This window comes from Fusarium fujikuroi, chromosome FFUJ_chr02 (genome assembly GCF_900079805.1).
Source record: "Fusarium fujikuroi IMI 58289 draft genome, chromosome FFUJ_chr02".
NCBI classification, from domain to species: Eukaryota; Fungi; Ascomycota; class Sordariomycetes; order Hypocreales; family Nectriaceae; genus Fusarium; species Fusarium fujikuroi.
In genome coordinates, this window is record NC_036623.1 from 1,356,266 (window position 1) to 1,371,697 (window position 15,432).

Genomic DNA, 15,432 nt, shown 5'->3' on the forward strand with positions numbered 1-15,432 from the left:
GATATTTGTGTGTGAAGGGCCTGGAGAGAGAGGCTGGCGATGTCCGGCTGATTGATGGAGAAGTCGAAATTGACTTGACGTTGGAGCTGAAGCTCAATTAACAGGATATTGATGGCGACGATAGTCATCCATTGGTGGATGGCGATGCTGAAAGTGTTGTCGCGTGCGCACGGGCCACTTTTGAGTCGAGGAAGGTTGAAACTGAAATAGACTTTGGGGCATTCCCGGCGGCTACAAATGCGATCAGGGCTCCTTCTTGGCATGCATTATTAGAGAAGAGCCCTATTATGCTGTCGTATTGTCTCGTTATGGTCAATTGCATTGTTCCACCAAGCTTCGCCGTGTCTGTTTTAATCGTTGACCATTATGACCAATCTACCCAAACTAGCAGCTACTGCATTCGCTTCGCTTGCCCAGGATCATAGTATAGGTAGTTAAGCTTATTGTTTCATGAAACTACCTACAATCTCAATAATTGTCCAGACTCGTTGTGTACATACAGTAACCAGTTCTCAGACATTTCTCATACCATTGTCAAAAGAATGTCTACGGCGAGAAATGTAAGCTACATTACAAACAACAAACAGCACGTCAGAAACACTGATTCTCTACCACAGCACAATGTTTCTTACCAATATGGCCATGGATTTCTATGATCGTTGATGATCCCTACAAACTGCTGTCCTCGAACCTTGTTGACTATACCCGTCATTCAGCTCAGCCTCACAAAGCATATCTCGTATATTACTAAGTAAGCATTGTGATATCTAATCAATCAGACTATTATTACTGGCTCTATACAAACCCATTGTCCCAATATCGAGTATCTCCATCTTAATAGTAGTCAAAGTGTGGGGAGATGACCGGGCCTTCTTCCCGCCGAGGCACCGTCATCAGCAACGACTAGGTAAGCAAACCACCACCACCACCACCACTACGTACCTACTGATGCACAGCTAAAACATCCCACCGCCCAAAAAGCACATACCACCACCACTTCAACATCACCATCCTCCCACTGTATATGTAATCACAGAATACGGTTCTACACGCAATCGCAATTTGTCTGGTTTCATTGCATAGCGAGCCCTCGACCTTTCACCGCCCACGCGCTCGTTAATCACCAACGTCTTCAACCTGCGCCCATGTGAACTGAACCACCTTGATCCCGATCATGTTGGTACAACCACCGAGTTCACTTCCAGACACCATCCTTGACAGGAGCCGAACCCGACACCTTCACCCTTAATGATACCGACGATCACCTGCAATTCTCGATTCCCACGATAATACACATTCAGTGACCCACCCACTAGCCACATCACTACGTCGGCATCTACAGCAACGACCATCACATCCCAATATGCCTGGGCTACCTTGTAAGCGCCGCGCCGAACCGAAAGGCTTCCCAGTCTGACCTGTCCTCCCCAGCATCCGTCGATCTCGACGAGTGCATCTCGCGCTTGTACAACAAGGAGTTGCTAGCCGAGTCTGTCATCGAAGCAGTCTGCGCCAAGACGAAAGAACTTCTTATGCGCGAGTCCAACGTCGTCCATGTCAAAGCGCCCATCACAGTCGTAGGAGATATCCACGGCCAGTTCTTCGACCTAATCGAGATTTTCCGCATCGGTGGCTACTGCCCCGACACAAACTATTTGTTCCTTGGTAATCGCCCGCAAAATCAGATATCGACGACGTGAGCACTTGCTGACCTTGGTGGGGTACAATAGGAGACTACGTTGACCGCGGCATGTTCAGTGTCGAAACAATATCGCTACTAGTTTGCTTGAAACTGCGGTACCCTAATCGCGTACATCTTATTCGAGGAAATCATGAGTCGCGCGGTGTGACACAGTCCTATGGCTTCTATACAGAGTGCTCGCGCAAATATGGTAATGCCAATGTGTGGCACTACTTTACAGACATGTTCGACTTTTTAACTTTGAGCGTTGTGATCAACGACCAAATATTTTGCGTACACGGAGGTAGGCAGACTTTAAGCTTACAAAGGTGGCTAAACTAACGGGATAAATCAGGCCTTTCCCCTTCGATCCATTCAATCGACCAGATCAAAATTATAGACCGTTTCCGCGAGATCCCCCATGAAGGTCCCATGGCCGATCTCGTCTGGTCTGATCCTGACCCTGAGCGCGACGAGTTCTCCCTTTCACCCCGCGGCGCGGGGTACACTTTTGGAGCACAGGTTGTTAAGAAATTCCTGGCTGTCAACAACATGTCGCATATCCTCCGCGCCCACCAACTCTGTCAGGAGGGCTTCCAGGTCCTTTACGACGACCGCCTCAGCACTGTCTGGAGTGCGCCAAACTACTGCTACCGTTGTGGGAACATGGCCAGTGTTCTTGAAGTGAGTGACACGGGCGAGCGTTTCTTCAACGTTTTTGCGGCCGCGCCCGAGAACGATGTCCACAAGGACCTCCAACCCGGAAACGAAAAGTCTGCCGACGGTAATGCCTTGCCAGACTACTTCTTATAGACGAATTTTATCACGAATACACACCTACAGCACCCTGGAGCTTCAAGCCCGGGCTTCACGATATCCGCATCAATGATACCACGTCTTGGAAGCAAGCATTCACGCATTGCAACAGACAATAGACCTGCATTGCATAGCATAGACTTTGATGTATATAGGGATTTTTCTTCTCCTGCAGTATTGAAGCTCCAAACCGAGCTCAATTACTGTCTCGTCAGTGACGAGTAGACGATACGAAACAGAGCAACCACCTTTCTCCGGCCCAAATTGGGATTTTCTTTTGCTTTATGTGAGTTTTTTGTGTAAAATTCTTCTCCAATGTTCAGGTATCTCATTATCTCATGATGTGTGTGATATGTATTTTTGAGTTATGTCGTCGGGTCGCGCTATCAAGGTGTTGGTGTCTACCAGTCCTTGGCGATGTCGAAACTCCACTCGAACTCGAGATGCTTCTTCTTATCGTCGTCCACGAAGCTAGAGATGGCGTTGTAGTGACCACGAGCAAGCATGCCGCTAGGTGCCTCCTCCTCTTGGACTGGAGCGAATCAGTAGCTAAATCTTGACCAAACTTTAAACATGAAACTTACACTTCTTGACGTAGGTGGGCTGCTTGTCAGTGTTGGGAGCATAGCTGCCAATCATCTCGGAGTCCTTGGAGACTCGGATACCCTTTCGCTTGACGACCTGGACGTAGTGAAGACCGCTGAGAATCTCGTGCTGGACCTTGAACTTGGCGCTCATGGTGAACTTGGCACCCTCCTTGATGTTGAAAGGCTTGTCTTTGAGGGTGGTCTCGCTTCCGGGGGTAGAGAGATCGATGGTGACGGGAGGGCGGCCAGGAGAGTCCATGGTCAGGGAGAGAATAATGCAGACTCGGGGGTCGTTGGGGTCGGAGATGTCAGTACCACCGCCGAGACCGAGGGACTCCTTGTATCGCTGGAGAGACTCATCACCGGCGTCTGGAGTGAATTCAATGTTAGCTTTTGAGTTCGAAGCGCAATTGCAGTGGCTGGTGCGGTAAGTGGGCAGGGCGGAGACAGTCAATTCTAGGTGTTGGCTCAAATACAAGAGGCAGAATTGTCCTATAGCAATAACTGCAGCTACAGTATAGCTTCGACCACATCACACAGCAGATAACAGGGCAGTATCTCAAGATCATGCCATGTCGGTACCATGCTGCGAGACGGTGCCACATGCTCAGGGGCTATGTGTTGTGCATATCGCAGAGCCTCACTAACGCGCCTACTGTACAGGTCGTCCAGGGAACAGAGTGTACCTACCCATCTGCTGGTACTCAGCCAGACTCTGCTTAGGCTGGGAGAGCTTGTAGCCCTGAGTCTCCTCGGGCATAGTATCATCGTCGTGAGAAGCCATGGTGGGCGAGCGGGGCGAAGCTGATGTGCAAGAGGCGGGGTGTTGAAACGGAGGATGCTATAGCGACGGATCGATACCTAAGAAGATATTAGGTAAGGTAAGAGAGTTGGAGGTAAGAAAAAGGAAAGAAGAGGAGAAGAAGGGAGGAGGAAAAAGAAGGAAGCTTACTCGTTAATCCCAGCCAAGGTCGAGGTGAGCTTTGTCCCGGGCTTGCTTGGGCTTCGACTTGGTCCTTTGGGTCTGGGCGGGCTTTGGAGGGGCTTATGGCGGTGACGATGGAGGGGCTTCCCGTTCCCGCAGGCGGTGTTGCAACAGGTCGCAAGAGCTGGGCTGAGTTTGGGCTAGGCTAGGGGAGGGCGGTCACTGAGTGCGGTTGCTATAGTGGGTCCGGATACTTTAATCGGATCTCTGATTGGCCCGCCATTGATCTCAGGTCAGAAATACGGAGAACAACGCCAATGGACGTTGCCGATTCTTATGGAGAATGCTTCGTTCAGGGGTTCAATGTGAGACTGGACTCGAAGAATGAGGCTTATTTTGTGATGGTTTATGGCGGCTGTGGCTCTGAGTGTCTGGAGTTTTCAACAGTAATGTTTGAGGACGTGAGTAATGATACATTAAATAAAATGAGGTATCGTGCTGCTATATCCATTGCTTCTAATGTAGCTTGAGAGATAGGAGGTGATAGAGGGACCTTGGTTCGTGGATCATATCAGATCAAAATCGATCGAGGGCATCGCGATTTGGGTGTGAATAGGTAGTCGAGGCTCGTATTCTGTTAGACCACCACCCTCCTCCTATTAGCAAGTATGTTACTTGTTGACGCGGCCTTTATACAGTCCCCTGAATTTGTTAGTACACGGGACTTTCGATTACAAGTTTTAGTGCTTCTCATTACTTGATTTCGTGGGCAAGGTTTTCAACACATTGTGGTGGGATGCTCATCGGACGAAGAGGTAAAGAACTCATCTTGACATTGGGTGACAAGGGTACCTTACATCTGTGCTCCTGTCTCTGCTACACGGTAAGCTTTGAAATGTCTCATTCCGATTCACGAAGCTCTTCCTGACCAGATCATTGTACCTACATGATCTGAGCCTCCTATAGGGTAAATTGGTCACGACTCGCTCAGAGGTTGAGATAAGACAGTGATTTAAAACCTTCAAGTTGCCCAACTCTGAACGCGTGGACCAGTCGGTAATGGACCCATAATCCACAAACCTCCGCGCTGCTGTCATGCAAGTGAATGCATGTCGACAGATTTGAGACATGAGCGGCAATAGATAATAACGCAACCCAGTTATAGCCAGTCTCACAGGGCACTCCATGTAAGCCTCTCCTGTCACTACAGATGGACAAGCCAAACCTGGGGTTGATTCGCACGCAGTTACAGGAATTAACTGAGCTGAGCCATTGATTAGCTTGAATTGCTTTGCTTTTGGATGAGTCCCTTATTCCCAGCCAAACTCTATCGAACGCTCTGAGGTCTGTTTTAGCTGTCAGATCTAGTCGATCAGCCGAGAAAAACACTGGCACACAGAGCACAGCGTTACCGTGCTTGACGCGCGATAAGTGACATGGTGCATCTCCATTCGTCAGAGTCGCAGATGTTAGCAGCCCATCTATCACCGAACCCAGTAGAGACGAGTGAGACTACTGTACCTACAGAGGTCACACCCATCCATCAGACAGTGTCTTCTTCAGTGACCTCACTAGGTTAGCTCATTCAGCCCCATGCATGTCGTGTCTCTTGCTTGTTTCGCTTCCATCTGAATCCCGTCTCATGGCGCAACCGCAATCGCAATCGCAAATCTGAAAACCACAACCCGAACCCATGTGCATTTCCCCGCGTTCTGAAAATGAACAGTCGCCTGTTCGCGCGCGCCGGGCACAGCGAGGTCCAGGGGGACCCTAGGGACTTGTTGGGGGTGTGGTTCACCCTGAAGATCGACGACTTTGGTTGGCGCTGGACCTGTTGGGCTGGTTGCTAGGGGCGGCAGAAGAATTGCTGGCTGGCTCTAGAACAGAGTTTCCCCACGTGCACTCCTGGCTAGTAGTAGAAGTCGAAGACGACATCATGGACTGTTAGACTGTAGAAGCGATAATACGCGACTGATAAGCTAGACTGTAAATCATATAGCTTTCGACGCCGTTACTTGGCTCAACAAATAAAGAAATAATCAAATTAAACGAGCATCGGCGACTAGATCTGCCGGTAGCAAAAAAGAGGGACGTGTAGAAGGGTATTTTGTTGGTACGTACTGTTGCTTCGCTGGCAGGGGGAACTCATCGGGTAATAGCGCTAAGTCAGGTGCACGGTAAAATGGGGGTAATTTGATCAAATATTAACGAGCGACCTCCAACTTGCACTGCTTCACCACCCAAATCTCAGTACCAATCTATCTCGCAGCTCTCCACTTTCTGGCATCGCGCTAATCTCCTTTTAGCCCAACAGGGCCGTCTGCTAAATCCTCGACGCTATCGAGCATCTAATTTGCGCGACTGGTTTCCCGTCTCGTCTCAGCTCTTCCCTCGTCTCGCTCGTCGACTTTGTCGCGATCCTTTTTCCACCCTCATCTACTTCATCTTGCTTTTCTTTCTCTCCACCCCTTATCTCTACGGCATAGGCACCGTTAGATTTGTCTACCTCTTATCAATTTTACTGCCTGAAGCGCCATTGACGTTCTTCAAGGCCTCTTTCTTCTGCTGAATGAATTAAGCCCTGCATTGACACGGTACGTCCAAAGCCAAATCTACTACGGCCCGTTCCCGCCGAAGTCGAGCCCGCGCCTGGAAACGACCACCTTTCATCGCAATCGATCACTGACGCGACTTTTTATCCTTACACAGGCTCTACTACCTAATATATCATCATTTGCGCCCCGATATACGAGCGCAAACACTGCCGCCCGTCGCAATCCCGCTTCGATTTGTCGATCTAGAGGTACTCCAAATCGGTCGCGCCACGCCTTAGCATCATACAAAATGGCCTCCCATCAAGAGCGCACACTGCCCTCCAAGCACAATCCTCTCATGACAGAGGACGTTCCGGATTGTAAACACTCCCAAGCTATTTCAGTGTCGCGAGATCGCAAGCTTACAATTATTTCTAGACACGGATCTGGTCGCGCGTAGACGTCTCGGACAGACTAAGCTGACACCTAAGATGGCCGGCACTGGTGAGACTGAGCAGGCGGCTCTTGGCGTTTTTGATTATGCGCATCTCCGAGCCCCCCTTCCCAAAGGTATCGTCTCGGGCATCTTCAAGTCTAGCCCTAGCAGCTACTTCTTGATGCGCCGCAGCTTCGACGGTTACGTCTCCGCGACAGGCATGTTCAAGGCGAGCTTCCCTTACGCTGAGGCATCTCACGAGGAGGCGGAGCGCAGGTACATCAAGTCTCTGCCGACTACGAGCCCCGAAGAGACTGCTGGCAATATCTGGATCCCCCCGGAGCAGGCTCTCGTCCTCGCCGAGGAGTACAAGATTGCTCCTTGGATTCGGGCTCTCCTCGATCCCGCCAAGATTACCGTGACCACAGCTCCAGACTCATCTTCGCCCAAGAAGAGCATTACCGCCCCTCCCAAGTTTGATCTTGCCAAGGCGTCGCATCCTGTGCTGGCACCTCCCACCCCCTCGACTATTCCTCGAAGCACTCGATCTCGTCGTTCTGCTAGTCCCACGAAGAGCACCAGGCGTGCGCCTGCCTCGCCTCGAAAGCGAAGCACCCGCGCCAAGGCCGAGACTGTCGAGACTATCACTGAGAAGACCGATCTCGTAAATGGTGTGGCTGAGACCGAGGCTAAGGCCGAGGAGACCAAGCGCGAGGAAATTGTTCTCCAATCAACAGAGTTTGAGCCAGCTATCGTTCTGGAACCCAGGGAAGAGGACCCGAAGGTCAAGGTCCACGTTGAGGAGGACATCGTCAAAGATGAGGACGGTGTCGAAACTAAGCGCACAATCACAGAAGTTGAGCTTCCTCTGCCCACAGCTGGCGAGCCTCCAACTGCCGAGGAGATTGCCCAAATGATGGAAGCAGCCAAGGAGATGGTCCAGAAGACCAAGGAGACCGAAGCCAAGGCCGATGAGGAACAAGACGAGGTCGATGAGGCCCCAGGTTCAACCAAGAAGAGCAAGCGAAAGGCTGCAGATATTTCCGTTGGTGACAAAGACGGTGAAGAGACAGAAAAGACACCAGAGGAGCAGCCCAGGTCGAAGAAGGTCAAGACCGAGACAGAACTGAGGAAAGAGAAGGTGAAGAACCGGGCGTTACTTGGTCTGGGTGCCACGGTTGCAGTTGGGTGAGTAGATATGTGTTTTCTGACTGAAGAATCCATGCTAACGTTTGACAGCGCGATTGTTCCTTGGCTTATGAACTTTATCTAAGCAATGAATTGTATGTCATGTCTTCGGAAATTAAACTCGGTCTTTTAGTAGGGACCTGAATAAACAAACCCACCACGACCATGGCTGAGATATGGGACGGGCGGACTGGATTGGATCGGCGCGGCAATTGTATTTCTTGGTTGTTTTCTTCATTTTCTGTCGTTGTGTCTCGTTTTAACGGAATCACTACCCAATACTCACTCTCACCCTGTTGCTGTAATGAGATGTCGAGAGTGGCATCTTGTTGAGACGACGCCCTTTCGATGTCTCTACTACTGCTATACTTACCTTACCTTACCACATCACTATACCATACCTTACCTTATCAACTTTGACCTTTTCTCTTTTTTTTTTTTTTATTCAACTTTTGTTACCAAAAACTTACTTCACCCCCCCTTGCACATACCCCTTTGACTTGGGAGATACCAATACTAGATGAGTTGGTAGAGACTGAGTCTTTTGCTTGATAGGTTCCGTTTGCTTGCTTGACTGGAGATTTCGGAACGACAGAGATGGAGATGGACATGATGAGGGACGTCCATATGAGAGGGGATGGTAGAGTTGACTGTGTCGACTCTTTAGGATTATGTATGAAGACGTTGAAGTAAAATAAAATGAAAATTAATATGATAAATCGTGTCTCGGTGAAGCAAGCTACGATGAATTTGTAGCGAGTTTGCCCCAGGTTTTAATGTCTTTACTCCCCTGAACATCCCCCGCAGCTCAGGTGGCTGCACAGGCTTCCCCGCATCGTCCCTCCGCCTTTTTAACCGTCTCCAACTCAGTCATCGTGGCGTGTCATAGGGAGAGACTCTCCCTGTAGATAAACTCGGTAGGTCTGGCTAAGTACGGCAATGGCCGGCTGTGATTCGGGTAACCATTCCCCCACACGCCAGCCTTGAGTGAGATCCAAGACTTTTTGTTTGTTATTAATGGGCTATTTCTTGTATCCTATCTTGTTCAGCTTTTTATTTGATCTTATATACCTTGTTCCGATTCAGACGTTGGTTGTGATCTTGTAAGGGAAACTTGAACTATCCATCGTCTTATACTCAGCTATCATGAGACCTTCAACGCGGCTTGGAAGCCTGATGCTTCGTCGAGGCTTTGCCAGTTCGGCACGACGACTAGACAATTACGGCTTCATCGGTCTAGGACAAATGGTACACATGTCCTTTCAGAGAATGGTTGTCAAATACTTACACAGAGTATAGGGTTATCAAATGGCAAAGAACCTCCAGTCAAAGTTGAAACCATCAGACAAGGTGTCCATCTTTGATATCAACCCTGAATCTATGAAGGGTCTGGAAACAGAGATGAAGGCTGCTTCGACAGGAGCTCAAGTTGAGTTGGCAGCCAGCGCATTCGATGCCTCCAAAGATGCTGTACGTTATGCCACTCACTGTGTTTGTAGATGTCTCACTGACACGTCTAGGACACAATTATCACTGTACTCCCAGAGCCTCAGCACGTGAAGGGCGTATATGAATCCATCATCACTTCGTCTCTCCCCAAAAAGGACCGCGTTTTTATCGACTGTTCAACCATTGACCCTTCAACATCTCGCCAGGTCGCCAAGACTGTGTCTTCTGCTGGGCAAGGCACATTCGTTGATGCACCCATGTCTGGAGGTGTTGTAGGCGCAACTGCTGGAACGCTCACCTTTATGCTCGGTGCTTCACCCAACCTCATTCCTCGTCTCGAGCCTGTCCTTCTCCTCATGGGAAAGAAAGTCCTCCACTGTGGTGACCAAGGCGCAGGCCTGTCCGCCAAGTTGGCCAACAACTACCTCCTGGCTCTTAACAACATCGCTACGGCAGAAGCCATGAACTTGGGTATGCAGTGGGGTCTGGATCCTAAGAAACTGGCTGGCGTCATCAATGTGAGCACAGGACGATGCTGGCCCAGTGAGGTCAACAACCCTGTTGCCGGTGTTGTAGAGACAGCACCAGCCAACAGAGATTACAGGGGAGGATTCGGTATATCTCTGATGAAGAAGGATCTGCGACTGGCTATGGTGGCTGCTGAGGAGGCTGGCGCAAGAATGGAGTTGGCAAAGACGGCGTTTGCAGTCTATGAAGCTGCTGAAAAGGAGGACAAGTGCAAGGGACGGGACTTTTCTGTTGTGTATCGATATTTGGGCGGTAAGGAGGAGCAGTCATGAAACAGTGAGCAGGGAAGAAAGGGGTGACGACGCATGGCTCGTATAAGTTGAGTCGAGTTGGTGTCGTCGATTCGTCCGTGCTCGCTCCTGAAGAAAAGAATAGACCAAGAAAGAACAATACTGTAAATCTATGACATGTGATAATCACTAAAAGGGCAGTGTTGGTGTTGCAGTAGAGATAAAGCTTGTAAGGTATCATTGGATCTATGTAGATCTCACTATGAGACAATCGGATCGGTAGCATAAAACGTTCCGAAGTCCTACAACCCGACACTACAGATCGTATCTGCTGTTGTAATTTGTATGCAGCCAAAAAAAGGGTCGGCCGCCGAGTGTAGTACACCTCCATAAACACAACACGGACACGTTCCAGAAGCGGAAATGCCCTGTAAGCGAGCAGCAGAACCCGAGGCCCAACGCGAGAAAAGCGAGAAAGACGAGGCAAACAAGCATTTCCAACGTTGAAATAAGCGGATCTGCACCCGGGAATAGACATAACCGGGCCTTGGCATTCGCATCACCAACAGTTAACGAGTTAGTCTACCTAGTCACTCCGAATTTAACCTACGAATTAACCACCTTTCTCTCTCTAGTGCTCTGTATTTTCAGTGCTTGATGTCCCGAAGTCCGGTTGCTGTGTTGGCCCCGTAAAACCCGGAGGAATTGGGTCGTAATGAGAAAAATGAATGGATCGAGTCAGCAACGATGGATCTTGTTTGTATGTATTGGATGCGCCTACCGTAATCATATTCGGCCTATCTTTACACCTTGTTCACTCTCTTCATCCTCTCTTTCTTTACCCTTCCTCTTCCTCTTCTAATTTCTCCATGAAACCAGGATCCTTTCATACAAGCGGGTCGCTTGAAACGAATCCATAAGTCATCATCATCATCATACACAGACCAAGAGGCAACTACTAGTGACACTCACTGTCCTCTCTCCATTTAACGTTGCTCGGCATTTCTTCACCTTTTACATATCGAGTACTACACTGAGGTAGCTTCGAAATGTACGAATTATACGCTCGTCGACCGGCGAGTTTCGATGACTGCACTAATATCACTGCCCTCTGTCCCGTCAGCGCAACTGTCCTCGGTTATGTTCCCAACAAAGGATCCAGTTACTTCTTTACAATCTGTTTTGCGATTCTGTTCCTATCATCTGTAGGATTGGGTGTTTGGAAGAAGACATGGACATATGCTGCGACTCTGGGAGCAGGTTTATTGCTGGAGACTATTGGTATGACGGGAACTGAATTAAAGGAAGCGAAAGAAGGATAAAATGCTAACAAGCTCAGGATATATCGGCCGTATTCAGATGGACCCTAACCCTTGGAACTCATCAGCCTTCCAGACCCAAATCTGCTGCATCATCATCGCCCCGACCTTCATCTGCGCCGCCATCTACCTCACCCTCAAGCACGTCGCCCTCGCCCTCAACCCAGATCTCTCACGAGTTCATCCTCGTTGGTACCCGCGCATCTTCCTCCCAGCCGATCTCTCATGCCTCATCATCCAAGCTATCGGCGGTGGTGTCGCAGCAGCAGCAAAGCGCAACCAGCCCGACCTCGCTAGGAACGGTAACAGGACCATCATCGCCGGTGTCGTCCTCCAGGTCATCGTGCTCCTCGCCTTTGGAGCCATGGGCACTGATTACTACCTACGCGTGAAGAAGTACCTCCACAGCTCAGAGGCTGCCCCTGAGTCGCTGCGAGTCTGGCAGGATAAGAAGTTCCGCATGTTTGGCTTTGCGGTTTCGGGCGCCTATTTTGCCATTCTCACTCGTTGCATTTACCGGTTAGTGCAGAATCCTCATTCATCCTATCTTCTTACATCAGCTGACGCGAGAAAATGTAGAATTGCCGAAATGGCCGGTGGTTGGGGCAATCATATTATGCAGGACGAGCCTAGCTTCCTCGTCCTCGACAGCTCCCTTGTTCTCATCACTGGCTTCCTACTGACGGCCTTTCATCCTGGAATTTTCTTCCCACAGATGGCTGTCACTATGCAGCGCACTAAGAAGACCGAGGCTGAGACACCTGCTGAATCTTCCAGCGAGGAACGAAAAGTCGAAAACTCTCAGACTGCTTAGAGGGATATGGAATAGATTAGGATAGGACATAGGAACATGTATCTGTTGTTTGGTCGTGTTTGACTAGGGCGCGAGGTATTGGAACGATATTAGATCAGATCTTGTAGACTCGGACGAGTCCAAGTTGAGCGTGTCTTGATAATGCTTTCTATCGATATTAGGATTTGACCAGTCTATCGGCTTCCCCATCGTCATCGCTATCAGTCTCTTCTTCCTCCTCATCATCCTCCTCCTCATCGTCTTCCTCCTCCTCCGATGATTCTTCTTCCGTCTCTTCTTCCGTCTCCTCGCTTTCTTGCTCTTCTTCTGCAAGCCAGTCATCCAGAGTCTTCGCACCCACTGCTTCACCCGTGCCTGTCCCCGTGCCGTTTGATCTGCTAGGCATGACTGTCTTGGCCGCCTCGTCGAGTCTTTCACTGGCAGGCAGTGTACTTCTTTCTACGTCGTACCTAGAACTTTGACTGCCTTCAGGTTCTCGAAGTCGGCGATCAGGCTGTTTTCCTTCCTCGACCCAATCAGGTAAGGGTTCATAGCCCCGAAGACCATGAATACCACCGCCACCTGCAAGCACTAATGTGGAAGAACCCAAGAGGAATCCCTTTCGAGATTCTGATGGACTCGGGGCATGTGGTGCTGGCTTCTCAGCAAGGAGCATCAGCGTCGCCAGCTGGGGAACTGCAAGGAGCGATCGATACATTCTCGCGCGGTCGCGGAGATCGAACGATGTATCATATCTCACAAGTAGCAGGACGTACTCCCATAGCCTCACAATAGGATGAGTATCTGTATGCATAGGCGGGTCCTCCTCAGCGTCTCTCTCCTTCTCAGCTTCAGTCCTTCGGTTGAGGTGGTGGAGGTAAACCTTGGCCCCCAAGAGCAGAATCTGTTGCTTAGCCACTGGCGATTCATTAGAAAACTCCTTGAGCAAGATGCGAAGAACATCTGGCGCAATGTTGTCCTCTCCATTCAGACCTGAGAATTCACCCACAAGCCAGATGATTGTAGCACGAGCCTGGGGGTCAGTTGCAGAGTCGAGATTCTTTGCTAGGCGAACAACTGTCCCAACATGTCCCTGGACGTCCTGTTGTATCAGGTGACGAATGACTGTCAGTGACTCGGCAGCGAGGGTGCCGTCCAAGCTAGTGATTTGACCGAGGAGTAACTTCAAGCATCGAGGAGCCGCAGAGGTATCAGTCTGGGCGCAGCGGCCGATAGCGCGCACCGCCTCTCGAACTAATGCCTTGTTTGTTCCTTGCGAGAAGTGTTCAAGTTCCTTCAGAATAAGACTTTTAACATGTGGTGGACTGTGAGGGAAGATGATCGTCAGGATCTCCAACTTTAATTCCCACACAGGAGCAGTATCGGTGGCTCGAACCAGGAAATGGCTGGCATATTTGACGAAATCGGTGGGCCGAAGAAGACAGACGGAGACGATGTTGAAAAGAGCAGTCTCCTGGATATCCTGAGCTCCACGAAGCAAGGCGATCAAGGGGCCAATAGCCTGCTTCACGTACTCGGGTGTCCCGATATCGACATAGCACCGAGTAACAGCGACAACAACACCGGCATTCCTACTCTGCAGTAGAGGTCTGATGCCATTTAGGAGCAATTCCAGATCCGGGTCAAGTACTGAAGACCCATGACTTCGACTACCTTGTCGCGATTCCCCGTAGAAGTCGTCCACTCGCTGATCCTGGGAGTTTTCGGTCGATTCGTCTGGCGACTCTGTCCTCCGAGGGAAGCACTTTCGCGCATAATACATCATCAGTCGTAGTGTTGCCAATTGACTCCATTCGTCCATATCCACCACTTGCTTGATCAGCGTCCGATAGTGCTTGTGAATAAGGTCTATTCGGTCGGGACAAATCTCGAGGAAAGCTGACACAGCAGCTCCAGCGACATAGTATTGCTTGTCACCCAGCAGAGTCGATAAGTAATCGATCAACTGCGGCGCTTGACTCGGGTCTAATCGATGACATTTAGGAATTGCGAGGGCAGCTGCTTTCCGCACGTAGGGGCTCATGTCGGCCACACCCTTCTTGATAGCGAGAGATACAATCTGGCTGATGACGGGAACTCGAATTCCGGACATGGTCTTGAGGGCGAGAGCTCGGACTTGGGGGTTCTGATCGGATAAGGATTTCTGAATAGTGTTGATGGAGAGGAGTGCGAGATCGGGCTCCTGTTCGGCATGGTGGATGAGGTATATGTAGACAAGCTTCTTGATTTCGATGTTCGGCGAGGCGACATTCTTGACGACAGAAGAGAAGAATGGTAGAGTCTTGTGGTTTCGATACATCATCTGCCTCATCGCAATTAGCGCCAAGATACGCAGACAAGAGAACAACATCACGCACCGCCATAACACGCCGTAGACCCTCGAGGACCTCGCGATCGTTCCTGCTATCCAACAACTTCCTCATCTGGTTTCGGTCCAAAGGTCTTGAGCTCGTGCGCGCACCACGCGTCGCCTGGGCAGCATCGAGGGTGAGCTCCCTCGCTGTATGATCAGTCAGTTTTAGCGACAGATGAAGCGGTCAATAAGGAGACGTACCGGTCTCCATGAGACTCGAGATCCTCGCTATTGACTCCATTGTGCGAGTGAGCTTTTTTCGAGCTTACGCCGCGTTTGAGAGGAGGGAGAGCTTTTGAGGGCGGGTTTTAGTGTAGGTGTTTGAGATGACGTTGAATGATGGTTGCTGCGGACTGTGGAGGTGGAGGGGCATGACAACTGGTGGGGAGCTCAACTGCCTGCCTCTAGATATTACAGTTGCATCTTATACTAACAGATCGATCTAAATACTAAGAACAATACTCAGGTTTCTTAAGATGCCATTATAAGAGTCATTCCACAAAATATGTCATCAGAGTTTAAACACACCATCTAAACTCGTTACTCAGCTCTCCTTGCTTAACCTTCTTGAC

At 49.9% G+C, this 15,432-nt stretch overlaps 6 protein-coding genes; 4 read left to right on the forward strand and 2 right to left on the reverse strand.

The window, feature by feature from the left end:
- Nucleotides 1–1,363: 1,363 nt before the first annotated feature.
- Nucleotides 1,364–2,494, forward strand: FFUJ_04863 (probable ser/thr protein phosphatase; the record flags this gene model as incomplete). XM_023571800.1 has 4 exons in its annotated part: nucleotides 1,364–1,379; nucleotides 1,432–1,665; nucleotides 1,731–1,985; nucleotides 2,037–2,494. The coding sequence occupies 4 exons, from the start codon at nucleotides 1,364–1,366 to the stop codon at nucleotides 2,492–2,494; spliced, it is 963 nt and encodes a 320-aa protein (XP_023427155.1).
- Nucleotides 2,495–2,898: 404 nt separating this feature from the next.
- On the reverse strand, nucleotides 2,899–3,868 carry FFUJ_04862 (probable rho GDP dissociation inhibitor; the record flags this gene model as incomplete). XM_023571801.1 has 3 exons in its annotated part: nucleotides 2,899–3,029; nucleotides 3,082–3,453; nucleotides 3,775–3,868. The coding sequence occupies 3 exons, from the start codon at nucleotides 3,866–3,868 to the stop codon at nucleotides 2,899–2,901; spliced, it is 597 nt and encodes a 198-aa protein (XP_023426044.1).
- Nucleotides 3,869–6,853: 2,985 nt separating this feature from the next.
- On the forward strand, nucleotides 6,854–8,252 carry FFUJ_04861 (uncharacterized protein; the record flags this gene model as incomplete). XM_023571802.1 has 3 exons in its annotated part: nucleotides 6,854–6,923; nucleotides 6,982–8,167; nucleotides 8,219–8,252. 3 exons carry the CDS (start codon nucleotides 6,854–6,856, stop codon nucleotides 8,250–8,252), a joined length of 1,290 nt encoding a protein of 429 aa, XP_023426045.1.
- Nucleotides 8,253–9,313: 1,061 nt separating this feature from the next.
- On the forward strand, nucleotides 9,314–10,416 carry FFUJ_04860 (related to 3-hydroxyisobutyrate dehydrogenase; the record flags this gene model as incomplete). XM_023571803.1 has 3 exons in its annotated part: nucleotides 9,314–9,415; nucleotides 9,467–9,637; nucleotides 9,688–10,416. The coding sequence occupies 3 exons, from the start codon at nucleotides 9,314–9,316 to the stop codon at nucleotides 10,414–10,416; spliced, it is 1,002 nt and encodes a 333-aa protein (XP_023426046.1).
- Nucleotides 10,417–11,423: 1,007 nt separating this feature from the next.
- FFUJ_04859 (related to phospholipid-translocating ATPase) lies at nucleotides 11,424–12,507 on the forward strand (the record flags this gene model as incomplete). XM_023571804.1 has 3 exons in its annotated part: nucleotides 11,424–11,655; nucleotides 11,714–12,212; nucleotides 12,273–12,507. 3 exons carry the CDS (start codon nucleotides 11,424–11,426, stop codon nucleotides 12,505–12,507), a joined length of 966 nt encoding a protein of 321 aa, XP_023426047.1.
- A 157-nt stretch (nucleotides 12,508–12,664) lies between these two features.
- On the reverse strand, nucleotides 12,665–15,101 carry FFUJ_04858 (related to beta-NAP protein; the record flags this gene model as incomplete). XM_023571805.1 has 3 exons in its annotated part: nucleotides 12,665–14,809; nucleotides 14,865–15,007; nucleotides 15,062–15,101. 3 exons carry the CDS (start codon nucleotides 15,099–15,101, stop codon nucleotides 12,665–12,667), a joined length of 2,328 nt encoding a protein of 775 aa, XP_023426048.1.
- Nucleotides 15,102–15,432: the final 331 nt, after the last annotated feature.